This window comes from Dinoponera quadriceps, unplaced genomic scaffold (genome assembly GCF_001313825.1).
Source record: "Dinoponera quadriceps isolate SergipeBrazil2010 unplaced genomic scaffold, ASM131382v1 scaffold588, whole genome shotgun sequence".
In the NCBI taxonomy this organism is placed as follows: Eukaryota; Metazoa; Arthropoda; class Insecta; order Hymenoptera; family Formicidae; genus Dinoponera; species Dinoponera quadriceps.
In genome coordinates this window covers 73,593-94,901 of record NW_014554802.1, presented here as the reverse complement: position 1 = coordinate 94,901, position 21,309 = coordinate 73,593, and the positions used below count along the sequence as shown (strand labels likewise).

Here is a 21,309-nt window from a genome sequence, read left to right as displayed (position 1 = left end):
CGAACTTAACCATGTAAAAAATTACACGAAGTATCGCAAATGTGTATTATTTTCGCTGTACATCTAATTATAATGGAAATTATCTACATATATATGTCAATTGGTTCTTAAGAGCTATTAACGATATTACTTTCCTTGAAAAAGGCACCGGATATCTTCCTCCTGCTTCGTGCATTAATTCTTCTTAAGTATCTTGGTGAATTTACGAAAGAATTCTGGTCCATTCCAGTATCCCCTGTAAAGCATCGAGCATTTGCAATAATTTTCTGTAAAATCTCGTATATATATGTGTGCTTGCAATCATTCACTTTCATCGACTTACCTCAGCATCAAATGCCAGTATATGAACGGAAAGACATGTTTCTTCAGCAGAAACATGAAATAATATTCTTTGCCTTGGTTCACGGGAAAAGTCTCCAATGGCTGTAGATTGTAGTCGAACTCGGCTAAGATGCATTTGCCGTAACCAGTAACTAGAGGACACGACGCGTAACCATCATAGACCATGCTTGTCGGTTTACCAGCCAAATCATCCAGGATATTCTGATATAAGACTTTTCCTTGTGCGGCTACACAATGAACGAATGCTGCTTAATTCTATCTAATCGCACAAAATAATTTTGTAACTTCAAAGAGAAAAGAGGATAACAGCACGATCTTCTTACCTATCGCAGCCATCGTCTTCGAATTCGGAGTGTTCGTACAGTCGCCTAATCCAAATATATTGGGATATTTTACATGTCGCAACGTTTCAGGGTCGACGCAGAGAAATCCAGCATCATTGGTCAATACCGGGTGTTCTTTCAAAACTGTGGGGGGTCCCATTGGAGGCGTTACATGAAGCAATGAGTACTAATATAATGATGAAAATAATATTTTTAATTGATCGGAACAATATGTTTAAAGAAATTGTTTGACATATTTCTACAACAAGAGAGAGCATATACCTCTTCTACTAATGTTTCTCCCGGCGAGTTCAGTTTCTCAAATGTGGCTTGCCGCTTATCAGGATCTATTTCCAGCAAATTTGTTTGGAGATTGACAGTGATATTTCTTTCTTTACAGACAACCCAAAGGGAATCGGCGTATTTCTTAACGCCGAAAATAACTGGCAGTGCAGTATTGTATATAACGTTGATGTCATTTCGTACCTTATGCTGAAACGTTATTATTAAAATGAGCAATTTCTTCCGTTGTGCCAAGTATGCTAAATATATACATACTTTGCGAAAATAATCCTCGGCGATGTACGCGATCTTTTGAGGCGCACCTGGGCATTTAACCGGAGAATTTGGAAATGTGAATATCGCGTTTCCTGCTTTCGTCTTTTTGATTTTGTCGTATACTTGAGTGACGGTATCGGGTCCGTAAATAGAGCAAACTTCCATGTCGGGGTTATGTAAGCTGTCCACCAAACCTGGAATCTGCCAAAAGTCCCTCAGTGAAAATATCTCTGTTGTCTAAGTAGTATCTCGCACCCCTGTCTTAACTATGCTATATATAGGTTCATAAGACGCGGATACTACTTAGATTGTCTCTTTCGAGGCCAGAAACAAAGGCACCTGCCAGTTTGTTATATAGTTTATATTGTAAATAAATGCTCTTACTTTATCCCAATACAGTTGCAAACCTAGCGCAACAATCATTATATCATACTGTATAGTATCTCCATTATGTGTTAGAACTTTGTTAACATCCGGCTGAAAACCGACGGCCGAATCTTTAAGCCACTTAGCATTTTTTGGTATAACATCCTTCATGTGTCTTCTAGATGTCTTAAAGGAACTGATACCACCACCAATTAGAGTAAACAAAGGTTGATAATAGTGCACCTAAAAAGTGATATAATTCTTTATTAAGAGAGAAGAAAATATACTGTGAATATATTTATTATTAACTTACGTCATTAGGTTCCAACACAATAACTTTATTTGGATCATTTAGCTTCCTGGATAACTTAGCAGCCATAGTACAACCAGCAGTACCACCTCCAACCACAAGAATCTTGCAGCTGAAACAATTAAAATTCTTTCTTGAAAACATCATGCTCAATCAACATCTCTTTCTGTAATATACTTACGAATAATGGAGCTGTCTACATTCATCTCTGAACAGTAGGCTTTTTGAAAGCGATAGATAATTACGCGAAAACAGTAGATAGGACATGATAAAAGTTGAGTGTGACACTTTATAGCAAAGCAATATCTACCTATGGGGGGAAAAATATGCTAAATCAGTAAAATTTGTTAAAACAGATTTGCGAATGTGATGATGCAGCTACGAATATTTGAATGACTGTTATAACGTATATCAAGAAATATCAAAAACCCCCTGATAAGAATTATCATCAGTTACGCATTGATATCAGGGATTATTGAAAATCCGTACCTTATGTACAATGTGCATCTGGAATTTTTCACTTAAGGTCTTTCTTCCTTGTTTTCATTCGCCGAATTTGTCACATTTTATCTCTCGATATCACGCACCAGTCTCGGAGCAGCAACTTGTGCGAGTCGACGGAAATTTGCCTTCGTCGCACAAATGTAATATCTAGCATATTATGCTTGCAATAAATCAAGAATCTCTTAACTGACTTGAAAGAAAAACTCCAACTTTTAGTTTAAGTCGATTTTATCAGTTTTATCTCTTTTAACAAATCTTATCCATTAAATTCCCAATATTGGCTTAAGCACCCTTAAAGGCGCGTATTGACCAGTCGATTTTGGAACGTGTGAATCTAATTGGTCAGTTAGCTTGTATCTTATTGCGACTATTGTAAACAGCTTTTAAGAGTTTATGCCAGAACGCCACTCGACGAATATGCGTAGTATATGATATAAGGTTCCAGAGAATGTTAAAAGTAAGATCGTCCCAGAATTGTGCTGAATTAAGTAAGATGGGAATGCCAAATTTGCGTTCTACCAGGGCAGCAACGACTTTGTCCAAAAATAGTTGGGTTCAAAACGAACAAAGGGTCCGGAGAATCATCGAACAAACACATCCATACTTGTCAGCGATTCGCAAAAGCCTTCGCACGAGACTTGAGTCCTGGACCGATATTCATAGTCAGATCTTATATTTAAGACCGTCTTAAGTTCAGATGTTCTACGACTCATTTCATTGGCTACGAAGCATCTGAAGATAAATTTAAGACAGTTTTAAATATAAGACCCGACTATGAATACCGGCCCTAGAGAAGCGACGACAGATACGATCGATAGGATATCGGAAGCCGCCATCTTGTTTTTCCATGACAGTAGTCATGTTCTTTTTAGCTGCAATGTCGAACTGGTGTAATAAGTTAGAGTGAGACAAAATATATTTGTTTCACTCTAACTTAATGCACCAGTTCAGCAGTGCAGCTAAAAAGAACAGACCATAGGAGACGTCAAAACAGGTGAGCTGCTCTTGGAAACTGGCTTATGGATAATAAAAAAAAAGGCAGGTTAGTACTAAATGACGCGTGAAGCATAGCCCACGGCCATATTGGAATTGGCAGAAAAGTTAATTAGGCTGTAACGATGATTATTCATCCGCAGACGGAAACAAATATGGCGATGAATCACGTAATTGGTTCACCAATCAGACGGTTTCCCTCAATGTCGCTTCTCTATTATCTAGAACTCTATAATATATACTTCTTATTAAGCCATGCAAAGTTGCAACCTCCCTGTAACTACAATGCAATATTCGGTGCTGTGAGGGTTCGAATATATCATTCCTCAGTTAGTAAATTTTTAAAGAAACAAAATTTTTTTTCTACATATATAAATTATTCAAATTTTTTATTTCATTTTTTATAAATAGTTATAATAATAACATTTCTTGAACAACAACTTTGTTTCTTAATCATTATATTCGTCTTCTTATCGTTTGTACATTTATATAAAGTGATTAATAAAATGACTGATAAAATAATGCACATTATCTATATAATAGAAAGATGTTGATTCTCGTGCGCGGCAATAGAGAAAAAAGCTTGATGAGAATGTAGATGAATCCAAAAATACTTTATATCTTAATTTCAGAGAAAACAAAAAATATAAATCTCTCTAAGAAAACAAAATAGACGATATACATTATGTAATAGCATAGCATTTCTAATATTTCTTAAAAATTGCGAAGGCTACACATGCATACCCGCACATGTTTCGCATCACATCTCGCAACGGCGGCGGATAGCTTATAACTTTGTGATGAAGTGTCTCCTTCGTGTTAAGAATATTATATACGAATATTATTAAAATAATTCTTTATAATATTTTAAGAATAAGTCATCAAAGAAGAATAGTTAGAGTGAGTATCTAGGAGCCTTAATCAAATAATAAGGAAAGGATTGTGACGAAACTCTCCCTCGTGATATTTTTCTCGCGTCGCTCTCGTCAGTCGATTATCGCGAATCTATTTCATCCCTCACAGCGCAAGCCTGACGCTCGCTTTTCCTCACCCTCCGCCAGACGTCGCTGAAGATCATTATTATATGGATCGCGCGGAAGGTAGTTACCCTAGTCGACGTGACCCAGATGGAATCCGTCCTTAATTCTCGCAGACAGTGGAGGAAAGCACGAGACACTGTCGGTCGACGCGGTCGAACGCGCAACCTACGGTCGTCGCGAAGGCTACACACATCCACCCCGCGCATATTTCGCATCACATCTCGCAACGGCGGCGGATAGCTTATAACTTTGTGATGAAGTGTCTCCTTCGTGCGACAGACGGATGAGCTCGAACGTAAGTTGTATGTGTGTGTGTGGGAGTACAGTAGATCTATTTTGTGATTTTTAACGACATGTCGTTAAATATTACAGTATATGTATACAGAACACTTTCGCACAGTCGTGGCTGGTGCGTGTCTAACACGTGTTTAGACTCGCATAAATTCCATCCGACAGGTTATTAGCTGACGGTATTTTATTCGGAATCGAGATGACACGCTTTCATCGCTTTTTGTATTCAGGTCAACGAAATAATCGTCTGCGATTATTCTCGTCATCAAAGTAAATTGATGACTTGTCTACGTCTGAGAAGGGAGCGTGTGATATGAAATATTTTTCGTCTCTCCTTTTTTCACAGTATCGAAAAGATGTGATATTTTATGTCGTGCTAAAGTAACGTTACGCGTATGTTCTTCTCTACGATCAAGATTTCAAGTAAGGGGAAAGTGCATTGGCGGCGATTCGCCAGTATTACGTAATACCGCAATTCCCTTTTCTTAAAAGCTTTTCTTGAGGCTGCCGATTGTATACTCAATTCTGAGTCTCGAATCCGTGAAGAATTCACTCCCGATTTTTAATTCTCCGTCGAGAATTTTTCGTGCGACCCAGGCAACTTTTACTTTCTGAAATATAAAGTCCGTAAGATATTGACGTTTGAAACTATCGCGATAGAAAGAGGGAGATTAAGAACTTGGATATAAATTTGATCGTAGGTAAACTTTCTGCACCAAATTCGCCGAAACGGACATTCCCATCGAAATAGATCGATCATTCGGCCGGTTATTTAGAACACTCGTACGGGTATACATTCTTAGGAAGAAATACGGCCGTAAAAAAGGAATGTTTTTACGCGGATTACGCTATTTCTTCGGTGTGTGTGTGTGTGTGTGTGTATTACACAAAAAAATCTCGGTTTCTGCAATAGGTATCAGATGAAAATTTGAAGATAAGAAATATTTGTGTGTTACCGCGACTGAAAACATTCGTATGAACATTCAGCTGCGTTAAAATTTGGTTGAAACAACTGAGAGCAATTCACTGAATAGAAACCTCTCGCAGAAATCTTTCTGTTTCTACAATCGAGTTTTCATCTTGTTCCCGAGCAACAGAAAATCCCAAGTTATGCTGACGAAATTATTTTTTTCCGTGTGCACGCGCCTCATTTACTGAACTGTCGCGGTGCTGTCAATCGGTCACGAGCAAGGTCTAATTTTACGTGACTTTCACAGTGGTTTCGACACGCGCGAGAAGTTCATCGTGCCATTTTATGTCATGTTAACCACAAATATATCTCGACGGGAGTGTTTGTTTGTCGGTGCGCTTATATAACGCGAAGTCTCATGAGTGGGAACTTGAGCGCGAGATAAACGTCCAAAATCCATACAACAATGTAATATCGCAGTAGTAACGATATTGCTATAATAATATTACAAGGAAATATATCAATAATATTACATAAATATTATTATAATATTAAATGTTCGCGAAAATTCATTGCTGAAATATTTCTGCGATATTTCAGTAATATTACAGTGATCTGCCTGTAATAATGTGGTAATATTTGTGCAATATTACAGATATCGTTCTACGACTGTGCCTCTTTGATGCTACAAATGATAATTTTTTATCTGTATGTTGAGAATTAAAGAAAGATTTGCATCTACCATTAATAGAGAAAAAAATTGTCATTTCGCATCCCTCCGTGGTTTCGATGGATCACCCATCCAACCTTCTAACGCGATCGTTTTACCTCAATGATAGAACGACTAGTATTGACTCCAGTGGCGATCCTTGTATGTGATATTTTCTGTATACATTAAATAAATGGGAAAATGCATATCAAATATTTCTCGATACTGATATCTTTTTATAAAAATTTTGATATTTTTGATATTAATATCTTGATGAAAAATATTAAATTCCTTTAGGGTCAACCTATCCCAAAGCCAATTAAGTTCTTTCAGGTTATAAAGCACGATATAAATATATATTGTTGAAAAGTTTGTTAAATTATAATCGATAAATATAATTTCTAACCATAAGATAGCGATAAGAACCAATATAAAATTCCACATTTATTAATAATATAAATGAATTTACGAGATTACTTCCAGTGCTAAAAATGCAATTTAACACCATTATTTCATAACCGTTGCACATAATGAAATGCAACTTACGTTATATGTGTTTTCTCACTTGCTTGATTCTGTTGGAAAGTAGTCGAGATATAAACGATGTGTCAATTTATCTCTGTTACAAACTAACCGCAGATCGACACCTTGTGCGTCCTTCTCTCTTTCCTTCTTCCCGCTTTTTTTTCTGTCCACGTGAACATTTTTCTGTTCGTACTCTGCGCACAGATATATATATATATATATGCGTGATGTTGATACGCGAGCGTCGGGCTCTCTCGACACAACTGTCGTCGGGCTCTATGAGCGCTGCCTAAATCCGCTGGCGTACATTTACGAGGAGAAGCCGTTTTAACTGGCTGTATCACGTGACGAGCTATGCTGAATGCGTACATCACAGTAGAAATTGAAGTGGTGCGGGGCAGTAGTCGCACGGACATCCTCGGTTGCCGACGCATTAACGCCGACTGGATAGTCGTGCGCAGGATCGGGTTACGTCCGGGGGTTGCGGAAATCGTCCTCTTCATTTTCGTCTTCGTTTTTGTTGTTCTCGTCTTTGTATTTGCGCTTCATCCGGTAAGTCGAGTCCGGGTGCTTCCGCGACAGTCGAGTATTCTCCTTGCCTCCTCGAACATACTTTGCTCGTACGGATCTTTCGGCAGACTTACCTGCCGACTAATTTCGCGAGCGAACGAGCGTGCACGTGTGTATGCATGTATATCTATGTTGGCTCTTCCGCTTATCATTCCTTAAGATTTTATTCGGCGGGAATATCAGCACGGCCCTATGAGCGTTTTCAAGTTCGCTCTACTACGAATATATCGCATCAATAGTACCTTATTATCGTCGACAATATAGCCGGTTATTATTGTAACATTAGTCCCCTTGGTTATCTATCTTGGTGTCATTAGCCAGATGACACGTCAGTTAATCCTGCCGAGTACTTTCTCTCTCTCTCTCTCGCTCATGCGATTATTTTCTTCAAATACTCGTTTTGACATCCGCTCGGTGGATTGAAGAAGGTGGGTTAGGGACATTTTGCATTTTTCAGCGATCGTGGCGCGACGTTCCTATGGGAAAAGCATCGTGAACGCATCGTGCGAATCGTCTGATCATGTCTATTGATTAAATTTAATCGCTAACAAACAAGAAGAACAACCGAGTCATCTCTGAAGCGCGTCGCGAATTCGCCTGAGAAAATTGGTTTTTTTAACCCCTTGACATACAATGACGTCTGGGAGACGTGATTCATTTTATGTACCATTGTAGACTTTGACGTCTCCGAGACGTCAAGAACTGTCTCCGGTGACGCCGTGCAATATATTATTAGATTATTCAATTATTTCACTTGTGATTATTCAATTGTTTCACAAGCTTGCACATAACCGTTCATTGAGCAAAATTAAATAGTATTTTTCGGACGCATCAAATTCCGTTTTATTTATATGTCAAGGGGTTAAAGCTCTAATGAACTTTTTACGTTATAAAATCGACGGAACTTTTTACGTTATAAAAGCCCCGTTGTGCAATAGTTGAATCATTTAGCTGATTCAATTGATATCGTCTTAGTGGCCGGTTAAATACCCGTAAATGGCAGATTTTGTACAAAAAGATTCCGTCATCGTTTAGCGTCCGTGCCGTGCGTGCGTCACTCGCTCGATACCGTTTCTTCATTCAATGGAAAGATCGTTCGAGCTTGTTTCGTCTTAAAATATCCGCATATTAACGAGAAAAAAGACAATGACGATAATATTGACGCATCGATCGTAATTTTAGCGGTCATCATTCGGAGAAACAAATGGACCGATATTTAAAAAGCATGAAAATTTCCTAAAAAGTCATCTAAATCCGAACACCGAGACAAATGCAATTTTCGAGATATCGAAATATTCGAGATATATCGGAAGGGCTCATACGGCTGAGTGCATTGATATCTTATAACTCATTTCTCCCAGAGCAGCCAGAGTGGATAGATATTAATACATTTGTGTGTAGTGTTTTAATAATTCCTTCTCGAAACGATCATGTACTTCGACGTTGTACATTCACACGAACCGTAAGAATATTATAATAATCTTGCCCGACTAGAACATATTTATAACATCGAAACAATTTCAAGGCAGTATATTAAATAATTAGTATGCTATTTTATTCAAGAAAACTTTTATGCGTGTATAATTTGTATAAAGAATAAATTTAGAATATTATCGTTACTGCCGTTAGTTTCCAACGAATAACGGATTGAAGGATATGTGCAGTGTAATCGACCAGACAGAATTCAACAAATTGAACAATTAAACGGATGGAAGAATACTGACTGCGGGCTCGGAGCGGTTATGTAGACGTCGTTGATAATATACATATCATTTTAAACGCGGCCAATCGAAATTGCGCGTGATATCGAATGCGTGACAATTTTCAATGCGAAACTCAACGCTTCCCTTTCCTCCTTGTAACAATCATCATCAGTAGGCGAAAATTATGACGTGTTATCCGATTTGCCACTTTATCGCGATTATTTATAGAGAAGAAACGCGGAAAATTGCATTATGCATCGATCGTATCGTGTCTGTCAATTATCGCACGTGCGCGATTTGTTATGCGTTATCCTGCATGTGACACGTTCATAAATCCGCCCTTGAAATTTATTTTCGACTCTGTTGATCTGCGCGAACGGCTCCATTTATTCATTTTCACTTCTTTTTATGCCCGCATTGCTATATTTCCTACACAAAATATTACTATATAAACACATCTAAATAAGAATCGAACATTAGTTCATGGGAGAAGCAAACGTCGGAAACGTGAAGAATAACGTAATCATAAATAACAACTGCAAAATGAAAGTGAAATAAAAATGAGTAAACGCGTGCTTTCCTCCTCGTAATGTCGCGAAGCTCGTTTATATCGTGTTTGTCACTGAAATAGCATGACACCTGTCAGGACGGTCCCTGTGTTGGCAAAGCAGAATAGACACGACCTAAATTTAATGGGACCTGCGTGGGATACGTTTCAGTCCCATATTATTCCAAGTGCGAGGCCGCACAGATCCCCCTGAGTGGATGCCGAGGAAGTAAAAATTAGGAGATCGATTATCAAACCCTAACCCACGCGTGAATAACTTTTTAAACACTTCGACGGAACAACTGACGGGGTTTGTTCTATTTTTTCTTCTTTGTAACGGGCTGCCATAACTAAATATATACGTACAAGGAAATATCAGAAAAAAAAAATGTTGATATTTTCGACACTGCAACTGCTCGTCATTTGTAATGTCAATGTGAGAAAAAAAATTTTGTTTTAGATAGCGTAACTATTGTGTAGTACTACGTGCGTCTGTGAGAACAGCAGTAAAACAAGTTATTCACTGTGACCAAGCAGTAATAATTGTGTCGTTTGCGTTGTAAACTTTTTCACGTTCAACTTTTTCAATTTCTGTCTAGAAATTGTTTCGACATTATATTCTGGCCGAGTAATAGTACCTTTCGTTTCATGTGAATAATTTTATCTCCAAGAAAAATATCATTTGAATCGAACCTATTTTGCCATCTTAGACTCTACTGCGTTGAAGGTTTAATATAAAGCTAAAATTTCGACTCAAATTCGCTCATCTCTCTTTGTGAGGCGCCGCAAAGGAGGGAATCACATGTCCCAGAGAGTCAATTGAGTACAGGAGGTAGGTTTCTCATTTGAGTGGCGTGCTACTTCACACGAGATTGAAGAACGCGTAGGATCGGGGGACGCATTTCAGCGCGGAAATGCGGAAAGCAGGAGGAGCGCTAATTGTATAATGATCCACAATTTTCCTTGGGCATTTCCATCGTGACCTTAGAACGGAGGCATTTTCTGATTAGATCACGGTTGTGTTCATAAACCAAAATTTCGCGTCATTAGCGAGAAATCTTTGTGAGCGCAACAACATTTGAATTACAACGAGCAAACGATAACAATAATAATCAGTCATCGGAAATAATTCGGCTCTGTTTTCATACTGTCTTTTAAACAACGGAAAAGGCCGCGTCACCGAGAACGGATTTGCATTCGCACGAGAATAGACTTTGTCCCTGCGTGCGAATTTCAGATTAATCGGCCGCTCGCGCAAAACGTTTCAAGGCGGTAAACGACCGAGAATGCAACCTTCAATAAACGTTAACCTCAAGTTGTGCATTTGACCTCAATGCAATAATTAAGAGCAATCAGTTTGTAAGGAATGCGGCGTACCGTAGATTCGCGAATTGATATTTTTCCATTATTGCTCCGCATCCGCCAATTGATTAAAAATTTAAATGTACCGATTCGGGTCGGTTCTCGCGCGCGTCTGACGGATGCATCTCTTAATCCTACTTCGTAATAAGCAGGCGCGCGCTAAATCAATGTCTTTGAGCGATGCGATCATTAAGTCCGTGTCAGATTGAAGGTCGCAAATTAGAATCAATTAATTCCGATCCACCAAACTTTGATTAATCTAATCGACGAATTAAAATTGTCAGTTAAATCTTACCCGTTAACGCAGATAGTTATTAATAACTTTTTCATTATTATTGCACGTCAAGTTGTTAAACAATTGGCGATTCTTATTATTAAAGGGATATTCTACGAGAGTAGTTCGAAAAGTTCTCGGCCTGACAAAGAAAACATACGATTTTTGACAATTTTTTTCTTCTTTTTCAACATAGTCTCCTTTCAACTCTCAATGCATTTAGGCCAACGATATTTTAACTTTTTTTATACCTTCGGTATAATGCAATTTCCCGAACTCTGCAAAATACGTTTGCCTCAGCGATGACCGTACTTGAAGTGAATCTTTTTCCAGCGAGCCATTTCTTCGGGAAAAGTCACTGAGGGCTAAATCTGGTGAGTACGATGCAGCAATTTGAAGCGTAATTCATGGAACTTTGCAATTGAAGAAGTGTGAGCGGATGCATCGTCGTGATGGAAAAGCACCTTTTTCTTTGTCAAATGCATTTAATAGCGTCGTCCAGCAATGCTACATAATAGTTGATATATAATGCTACATAATAGTTGAATAGTTGATGGTTTTTCTAGATAGTGAGCACCACACCCCGCGAATCCCAAAAAATCTGTCACCTTTCCGGCTGATGGTTTTCTTTCGAGCACTTCCACCCCGTTCCACCCATTGTTTGAACTGTTGTTTCTTCTCTCTAGTAAAACCATGTTTCATCAACAGTGATGAATCGTCGCGGAAACTCTGTTGGATTGCGTTTAAACATATCCAAGCATTCTTGAGAAACGTTCACTCAAATGCATTTCTGATCGATCGTTAGCAAACGCGACAACCATCGCGTTTTTTTTCATGTGCAAAATGTTCGCGTAAGATGAACACGATCTATTGAGATGTCAGTAAGCTCACGTACTTTCGATCATTTAACACGGCATTGTGGATTTTTTCGATGGTTTCCCTATTCGTTTTTAGGCGACGTGAACGTTCATCGTCGAGAACGGACGAACGACCCACGTTTGAATTTAGCAGCCCATTTCTCCAACGACGGAGAATCTTTCAAAGTAGAATCCAACTCGTTTTTATTTTCCGTTAAACCTTTTAAAACGAAGTGTTTTATCATTGCGCGATATTCGATTTTATCCATTTTACGAGACACACCACAACTTGTTTGCTCTAAACTCGACCACCAACAAACCAACTGCTAAATGCATGTGTCTGAAATTTTACATCCTCCAGAAGATCTAACTTGAGAAACATCATTGCCGTTTGATATTATTAGCACCGTCTGTCAGGCCGAGAATTTTTCGAATTACCTTCGCGGAAATTATTTAGACTCTCGTTTGTTTAATTATGGACTTTGTGTAAAAAAATTCTTTGTAGTGACGCGTAAAAGCTGAGGGGAATTCGAGTGATCATGCAGAACTCGAAGGAGGAGAGTATTAATATGCAGCTGATCGCTTCGCAAAGTCCTTACAAGGAGAACAGTGAAGTCATTGCGAGTGCAGTAAATAATACGGAAGTCGTGTTATCCCCGACCGCAAATACGGAAGATTACGATCCCCACAAGCACCGTAATCGGCCGAATCCCACTTCGTGAGTACATAAATAAATACAGAAGTCGTTATCGAACAAGCGCGAATGAATTCTTCGCGGATTAAGTCATCAGCGAAAATTGTCGTTAGCAGCGGTTGTAGAAATTAATTTAATTATAAAAACCGCTGCCAGCGAGCCTCTTGTATAAATTCTCTCTGTCACGAACGAATTTTTCTCTCTTGCAGGAACGCCGAGACCCTAATTCACTTACTGAAGGGTAGCTTGGGCACGGGGATATTAGCGATGCCGAATGCGTTTTGCAATAGTGGTTTCCTGGTCGGCGTGATAGCCACGATTATCATAGGCGTGCTGTGCACCTACTGCTTGCATATACTCGTCAAAGCGCAGTATAAACTGTGCAAGCGATTGAGGGTTCCTATACTGAGTTATCCGCACAGTATGAAATATGCGCTCGAGCTAGGTCCTCGATGTGTGAGCTGGTTTGCGCCCTACGCACCGTAAGTACCGTTGTCTTTTTTCTTCTACGGCTGAATCGACACTGCTGTCGACATGAACCTATTCGATGCAATTCTTCTAGCATAATAAATCAATATGTTGGGTGTGTTAGAGACGTATCTTGTTATAAGAATATTTCTTGATCTGCCACTGCGTTCATATAGAAGATTGCAATATTACAGAGAGAGAGAGAGAGAGAGATTTTCCTTATAACATTCACGTATAAAACGAACGAATTCAATGACACTTTTTGTCTACCTTGTTCTTATAGTCACCTCATCCGATTTTGCATTTTACGGAGGCATGCACGAGTCCATAATGTAAGTGATTGAAGCACAATTTAAAAAATGCTGTTGTTTCCAGAGGACTCGTAGACGGGTTTATGGTAATCTATCAATTGGGAATTTGCTGTGTTTATATCGTATTTGTAGCAACAAATATAAAACAGGTAAATCAATCACAATTGCCGCAGAAAGATTTATAAAGTAAAGGAAACCTAAACACCGAACATTTTGTAGTCGTACAGAGAGAGAGAGAGAGAAAATGTGAAAAACGTCGCCCACGATAAAACGCTTTACCGTGATTGAGATTAATTTTTAAAGACACAAACACGCGACAATTGAATAGAAAATCGCGTATTAGCGGCAAGTTCAGAGAACACGGCGGATTCACGATGATTTCATTAATGAACGCAGGTGGCAGACCAGTATGGGGACTCTTTGGACGTTTCGACCCATATGCTCATTTTATTGCTACCGCTGATTTTGATAAACTATATTAGAAATCTAAAGTTACTGGCGCCGTTTTCCACGCTGGCGAACCTTATCACATTTGTCGGCCTCGCCATGACACTAGTATACATGTTCGAAGAACTACCGCCGATCAGCGAGAGGGAAATGTTCGGTACATTGCGAAATTTTTCCCTCTATTTTGGAACGACGTTATTCGCGTTAGAAGCCGTCGGCGTGGTAAGTTTGGAATTAGATTTATTTTTCTTCCAGGCAGTCGACCGGTCCTCGCCGGGAGAAATAGGGAAAGAAAGAGAGAGAAAAGAAAAGAAGGAAAAGAGACCTTATGTTTTGTTTTTTCTATATATATGCACACGTATGTACGATGAAAATCGACATATGGAGTAATATGCGCGCGCAAAGGCCCTAGTAAAATGTATTCCTTGTAATCATATATCATAGGTATCTTTCACAAGCTCATAATTTGTGAAGTTCCCTTCTTTCTTAATTAATCGAAAAGAAAAAAACTAATTGCTCCTCATAAGAATTTCCAATATCTGCCTTGTGAGTCTGATAATCTTAATAATTACCTGAACCAAAATAAACAGATTGAAAAAAATGGCGACATTTGTAAACGAAAAGTTCGATGACAAAATTGAACTTTCGTGTCAGAATCGTCACAAAACAAAAAATGCACGAAACAGTTTGCATCATTTAAGTTATAAAATATAAGTATTTATGAATATTCATAAGTGTTACTTAAATATAATTAAATATATACCGAAGTTTTTATATTCAATATCCTGCAACAAAAAGAAATGTCAAAGTTCGCCTAAAAATTCGTCGTCTAAACAAGAATCTGCCCTTAATTCTCATAATGGAAATTTTTTGATTAAGAGAGAAAGAAAGGACATGTGTTAAATTATCATAGCGATGTTCTCTCCTCCAAATGTCTCCGAAAATGAGCGAACGAAACGAGAAATTCGTTCGATTATTATTATTATATCATCGGTCTTATTATTATCGCTCCGCGGCGTTATTCAAGAGGACGACTGTTCCGCAGATTATCGCACTGGAGAACAACATGAAGACGCCACAGTACTTCGGCGGTTACTGCGGCGTGCTGAACATTGGCATGACTGTGATCGTCATTCTCTACATAGCAATGGGATTTTTTGGCTACATTAAATATGGATCCAACGCCAAAGGAAGCGTCACTTTCAATCTGCCGCAGGAGGAAGTGTAAGTGGAGCGAAGTAATCACATCCCAATTACCGGCAAGACGAGCGGCCGAGAGCGTGTGGACTATGGTTCGCAGAGATTGCTTTCGCACGATCGCCGCTGGATACATCCCTAGTAGAGATTGAATCTCGGTTAGGCGTCTAGTCACGAAGTAGTAAATTTGTGTTTACACATCGTTACTAGCCAGTAATATAATGTTCACTTCTTCTAGATAATGATTAGTGATAAATAAGTTGGTTAAAAGAAAGAAATTACGAAATAAAAGATCATAAATTGCCGGGGAGTAATACTTACTTCTACTTTTTCATGGAATAACGTATTCTCAATTTTGACTCTCTATCTCATTTTCAAATNTTAAAATAAATACAATAGACGTTGGAAGACAAATTTGCAGGTGACGGTGCTTCAAATTTATTAAATTTTATTGCAAATTGCGGAAGGTTTCGTGAAGTATTGTAAAAAATTGTGATGAAAATTGGGAAAAACCTTCTTTGGGAATAATGTTTGTTATTTTACCAGAAGCAATCAATTGTTTAATATGAGAAGTAATGGTGATTTTGAATATAAAATCAATCGGATAATTTTTACGTATTAAGATGTCAATTATAAACTAGAAATTTTTTCCATAAAACGAAATATGTGAAAGTCTTAAATCTCTATCAGCCAAGGAAAAGATTACTTGGTTCATCAACAATATAATTATGTGTCTCGGAAGACCGGATTCATAATGCCTTTTGGATATTACAACTGAAAAAGTAAGGTTGAACTGTTTTACATTAAAAATTCAATAAGCGACCGCCACCTTCATATTTGGCTCCTGAAGTTTTTATTATNCTGAAATTTTTATTATATTGTATTTGATTGTAATCTGTCTTCTTTATACAATTTGTTTTAAAATAAATAGCGGCATCTGTTTTATCATGCATTTAATATGTAATAAACAACGGCTGGAATTCTATATCATTCACTGTAATAATCAATCAGCAACAAACTAGCCAAAAAATTTAATATGTGCTAGTTATTGACTCAGACTGATTCGTTATATTTCTACTCAAGTGGAAACATTCCGCCTGTGTCGCTCGGACCTCGTTACGAAAATATCCGGCTGATGAAAATACCCTGAGAACCTTCGGAATCTACCGATTTAAACACGAAAGATTTGTGTGTTTTATGTATTTATAAGCAGCGATGACCGATGAATATAACGTATCTATTATCCTTCGATACTTAGTAATTTATATCTTTTTATTGCAGTATGGCACAGAGCATTAAGATAATGTTCGCAATTGCGATATTCATAACGTACGCCCTGCAGGCCTACGTGCCAGTTGAGATTCTGTGGAATACCTACTTGGAGCAACGAATACGAAATCGTAAATTATTTTGGGAGTACGTGTGTCGAACCGTCGTTACCTTGGCCACGTGTGAGTACCATTCAAAGTTAAATCTCGCAAATTAATACATTGGGTGCATGGCTATATATATATATATATATAAGAGAATGCCCAACTCGATCGAAAGGTTGAGCCCAACTTAGTCCGTGCTAATAAGTTATTGGTAAAATAATGATTAATATACAAGACGAAGAACCTTGATAAATCGATGCTAAATGTATATAAATATGATTTATGACATATACAGCTTTGATATTATCAAAGAATATTAAAGTTACATAATATTTAAACAAATTCATGAAGAAATAATTATTATTTATTTTGACTTATTATACTTTTGACTATCTATGTTAGATACATATACGTTACTAGAGAAATAATCGTGACGGATTTTTCCATATTTTTCGCATTTTTTCCGAAGAATTATGGGTGGTAAAATTAGACTATTGATGATCTTATAATTTTTCAAGAATATTTCTCTTTTATCGTCTCCTTGCTTTTTTTTTTTTTTTTATATTAAAACCGTAAGAATTTGGTCGTTGGAAACACGATGGAAGCCATTTTCATATCTATGATATATAAATAAATGCATAATGTTAACTTTGACTTGAATTATGTCGGCACGGTCAATATTTTTCTAATTTTACATATCTTGATTAATATGTTGAAGTTTGAAATATTCTATTAGATATAAGATTTATCATAATCTTTTTATATATAATGAAAAAAATAATAAAGTTAATTACATGCAAAGTTTGAAAGGATTCCTAATAAAATAAATTTACGGACTAATTGAATTAAATGAAAACGTACAAGTTCTTACACGGCTCTCGCAGAACTGATCATTTTAAACTGATCATTAAAGTGATCATCGAAAAGGAACGAACGAATTAAATTACCCGTAATAAAAGATTCGCGAAGAACACGGTCTTTGTGGACCCTCTAGCTCGTCTTTGTCCTTGCAGTCGTATTGGCGATCGCCATACCACGGCTCGGTCTATTTATTTCTCTCTTTGGTGCGCTCTGTCTATCCGCTCTCGGCATCGCTTTTCCGGCGATAATCGAGATATGCGTGCTTTGGCCGGACAACGATTTTGGTCCTCTCAAGTTCATGATGATCAAGAACATCCTTCTCATCATATTCGGTCTGGTAGGTCTCGTGGTAGGGACCTACGTCAGTATTGTGGACATAGTGAATTCTTTCAAGTGAATGTGCGCGTCCACAACAAGGAAAACAACAAAAAAAGGAAATAGAAGAATAGTGCGGATATTTCAGAAGAGAATATTAGTTGTTAATATGGGGTTGCGCGCGAAAGCGGCCAGCTTGTTGAAGATCCTCCCCATCCGAAGCTCTCGCCACCAGTTAGATACTTTTACTGCGATCAGTAGACTTTAGCGCGACAGTTGACCCAAGAATATCTTCGAAATCTTGTGACAGCTTCCGGCATATGCGATCCCCGGAGGTGCGATCTGTGATGAAAAGCTTTTTCTCGAAGCGTTCGCCGATGTCCATACGTGCGCGTGTACACGGGGGAAAAAATACCGCTATGCTAATAGAATTAATCAGCTATGATATGATTATACTTGTGACGTATACGTAACTATTTCTAGAATAGTAGCCCTTATTAATTACCAGGGTTGGAAAAGTTACGTTTGAAAAGTAACGCCGTATATATTTACGTCCTCGCTGCGCGTAATTGTTGATGATTTTTTATCATCCGCTTTAGGTTAGCATACTTTTCTTGCAATCTATTATGCGCTGGTAGCGGACCGTTTACGTATATGTGTGTTTACGTATATGTATATATGAACACGCAGCCAGCATGGTTCCTGGTTTTTTTTAGTCGTTTGAAACGTGGAAAGCTGTACATATCGAAAATGTGACGTCTAAAACTAGCTTTACATACAATAGTATACGAATATCGCGTAGTATAGACATTCACAGAGAGTTTTCACAGGCGATTTATCGAAGGCGGGTTCTTGCTTATAAATTTCGGCGATACGAGTACTTAGAAAACACGAGTACGGCCAATATTCAAATTCTTCTTTCTCCTTATAGAATGGATGTCGCAACGATCGGCGCATCAATACGAAAGTTTGAAATTCTTTTTGGAGGAGTTCATTATATCGCTGATGTCTGCCGGAACGATGGAAGAATAAGATAAAATTACGAGTGTCTCGACACGTATATGGAGAAAAATAATTTAGAGAGAACGAATTTTATGCTGTTGAAACAAATAAATGAAAATACACAGTGTTTCTTGTATATTTTCTAATATTTCAGGAGTTAGTTTTTGAGGTCATGTTATGAAAAAATGAATATATGTTGATACTTTTTTTTTTAATGATCTGAAAAATCAACTCCTGAAATATTAGACGGAACTTAAAAAATACTACCTATATTTATTTATTTGTTACGATAGCATAAAAATTTGTTATTTTTTAAATTATTATTTTTGTGCTAACCAAATTCTGGATATTCGTAATGTTTTGGTTTTTAAATAATTAAAGAATTTATTATTTAAATTTTCTACATTATATATATACACATATATTATCCTGTACAAAAATTGAATATAATAGGTACGTATATTTTTATTCCGTGTTCTGTTTTTAAACATTCATAATTATACATTGAAGCAATAAGAATGTCCAGAGTTGGATACGTGTTGAGATATTTTTAGTATTTTTTATCTTGAAATGCAAATCCAAATGTTGAAGATATGATTCGAGCGCTTGTGTATTTTGGCGAAGTAACTGTGATCGAAACATATCACCAAAAAATTGTGATTTGCGTTACGATGATTGTCATGACATTCTCATTGTGTGGGCTGCTTCTCATTATATTAATATTGTTTTATATAAAAAATCGTAAAATTGTTTCGAAAAATTTATTTCCAACACTCGTCCGTCTTGGAGCTTTGTCGGATAGATTTGAAAATTATTTTGATTTGAATATTCTGAACCTTTTAAAAGGGACAATCTCCAAACGGGCGATTTGTTCGATTACTGTAAGTTTAACTCGAAGGAAAGTTGTTGTTCTCCCTCGAATGAAACTTCGACCATAAGTTTAGCGCGTTTCCGGTGTAGAGAGAAAAACATCACGCGAGGGAGAAAACACGAAAGTGCTGACAGTGAAAGTAATATACGTAAAAATAATAAGTCACTATTGTAAAATGCGTTAAAAAAAATGCGTTCCATTTTCTACCGTCGAGACTGCAATATCCGCTCTCTAAACGCTGCAGAGTAAATGAAAATATATAGGCGATAAATGGTGATAAGAAGAATGCATTCGAAAGTGGACTTTTGTGTAATCACGATAGAATTGTGATTGTGAGATTATCAATTTAAAAGTAGCGGGCATAAGAATGTATCAACTGACTATAACTTATGTACAGGACTTGTATAAAGGGAATTTTTGCATGGAAGCGACAATTTCAGGTAGTTTCTCATTTTGAAGAAGTGAACTGTTCACGAAACGTCGGGAACAAATCTATGAAGGACGCGGTACTAATTCGATAGCTAATTTAAATAAATTAGAAACAGAATATTGCCATCAATATACAGGTCACTATAACGGGTTGTCTATTTTGATAACTGTCAGTAAGTACGTAGTTCAGCTCAAAGGTGAACTCAGCAGAGACTTATGCTGATATATATACTTGCAATTTAATTTGTACATATCCTTTCTTCTTCTCCATGTATTTTTCCTTGAAAATAATAAGTACGAACTGTTTTGCGGAAAAGTATACCGTGTCCGAACATGCGCACCTGCAAGCAATACGAGGTGGCAATTCGTGGTATTGATCTATATGTTGATGCAATACTTTGTACATAGAATGAGCATTTCCACAAGAGCATGCATATCGTGATTGAAGACAGAGTTAGCCTGTACCATAGAAAACCGATCGGTACGTAACTTCTCTCTTAAAATCCTTCTTTTCTTTCTATGCAAATGTGCATGCTTAGAAACATTAGAAGGGGAATATAACTATCCTTTGGTTTTGTTTTGCGAGCTATCATAAGAAGATGCAGTCCACGCGTATAAGTCTAGCAATCCGTTGAGAGAAAAATACTATAGGAAAAAAAATCGAAATGGTCGAAAGTTGTACTAAGAATACAACGTAAATCTCGAAATGTATGTAAAGGAATTGTCAAAATTCGTTCAGCTTTTCGTAACAAGTCACTTTCATCGTGTTGTTTCTCTCGACATTACATATGTTGTGCGATTACTTTACAAAATCGATATCGTTATCCTTTTTCTTTCGACAAACATTTCATGCATGTTCTCGTAATTTATGTATTATAGCTAGTATTTTGTTCTTTTCTGTTTGCGTAGCCTCATCTTGTTTTCTTCATTCGCATGTAATTCCCCCCTCCCCTTATTTTTTAATGAGATACAGTTTAACATCAATCGACATCACTTTAGACTGAGAAAGAGAGGTATTATTATTATGTCGCAATGTTGTAAAAGCGCAAACATTTTCTAGGTTAAAATAAGAGCAATACCACGACACAAAGCCATAATACGAGAAATGATGTGAATTATTATCAATTATTAATTGTTATTAATATATTACATTGTTG

At 37.3% G+C, this 21,309-nt stretch overlaps 2 protein-coding genes and 1 long non-coding RNA gene across 9 annotated transcripts; 1 reads left to right on the top strand and 2 right to left on the bottom strand.

Moving 5' to 3' along the window:
* Positions 1 to 31: 31 nt before the first annotated feature.
* On the bottom strand, positions 32 to 2,478 carry LOC106742065 (sulfide:quinone oxidoreductase, mitochondrial). The gene is made up of 9 exons (XM_014614662.1): positions 2,389 to 2,478; positions 2,081 to 2,209; positions 1,903 to 2,011; positions 1,608 to 1,832; positions 1,224 to 1,424; positions 948 to 1,157; positions 666 to 852; positions 323 to 569; positions 32 to 235 (listed from the first exon to the last, which is right to left on the bottom strand). Exons 2-9 carry the CDS (start codon positions 2,164 to 2,166, stop codon positions 175 to 177), a joined length of 1,326 nt encoding a protein of 441 aa, XP_014470148.1. The 5' UTR covers positions 2,167 to 2,209; positions 2,389 to 2,478; the 3' UTR covers positions 32 to 174.
* A 655-nt stretch (positions 2,479 to 3,133) lies between these two features.
* Positions 3,134 to 21,109, top strand: LOC106742063 (proton-coupled amino acid transporter 1-like). Of its 7 annotated transcripts, none has more exons than XM_014614659.1 (10): positions 7,263 to 7,423; positions 10,483 to 10,523; positions 11,661 to 11,701; positions 12,690 to 12,902; positions 13,088 to 13,360; positions 13,722 to 13,806; positions 14,054 to 14,326; positions 15,150 to 15,328; positions 16,583 to 16,752; positions 17,688 to 21,109. In XM_014614659.1, the coding sequence occupies exons 4-10, from the start codon at positions 12,724 to 12,726 to the stop codon at positions 17,930 to 17,932; spliced, it is 1,404 nt and encodes a 467-aa protein (XP_014470145.1). In that variant the 5' UTR covers positions 7,263 to 7,423; positions 10,483 to 10,523; positions 11,661 to 11,701; positions 12,690 to 12,723; the 3' UTR covers positions 17,933 to 21,109. The 7 variants fall into 7 exon arrangements, with proteins under 7 accessions (XP_014470146.1, XP_014470147.1, XP_014470145.1 ...); XM_014614658.1 differs by having other exon boundaries at positions 10,472 to 10,523; XM_014614655.1 differs by having other exon boundaries at positions 10,402 to 10,523.
* Positions 3,769 to 7,160, bottom strand: LOC106742066. Its single transcript, XR_001374238.1, has 2 exons — positions 6,893 to 7,160; positions 3,769 to 6,522 (listed from the first exon to the last, which is right to left on the bottom strand). It is a non-coding gene; the product is annotated as an uncharacterized LOC106742066 (long non-coding RNA).
* Positions 21,110 to 21,309: the final 200 nt, after the last annotated feature.

Coding starts and splice junctions, on each gene's coding strand:
- LOC106742065 (XM_014614662.1), bottom strand. CDS start 2,166: ATGTCCTATCTACTGTTTTCGCGTAATTATCTATCGCTTTCAAAAAGC. Junction 853..947: donor GAGAAACATTAGTAGAAGAG/GTATATGCTCTC, acceptor TCATTATATTAG/TACTCATTGCTTCATGTAAC. Junction 236..322: donor TACTGGCATTTGATGCTGAG/GTAAGTCGATGA, acceptor GATGCTTTACAG/GGGATACTGGAATGGACCAG.
- LOC106742063 (XM_014614661.1), top strand. CDS start 12,724: ATGCAGAACTCGAAGGAGGAGAGTATTAATATGCAGCTGATCGCTTCG. Junction 12,903..13,087: donor AATCGGCCGAATCCCACTTC/GTGAGTACATAA, acceptor TCTCTCTTGCAG/GAACGCCGAGACCCTAATTC. Junction 13,807..14,053: donor TAGCAACAAATATAAAACAG/GTAAATCAATCA, acceptor TAATGAACGCAG/GTGGCAGACCAGTATGGGGA.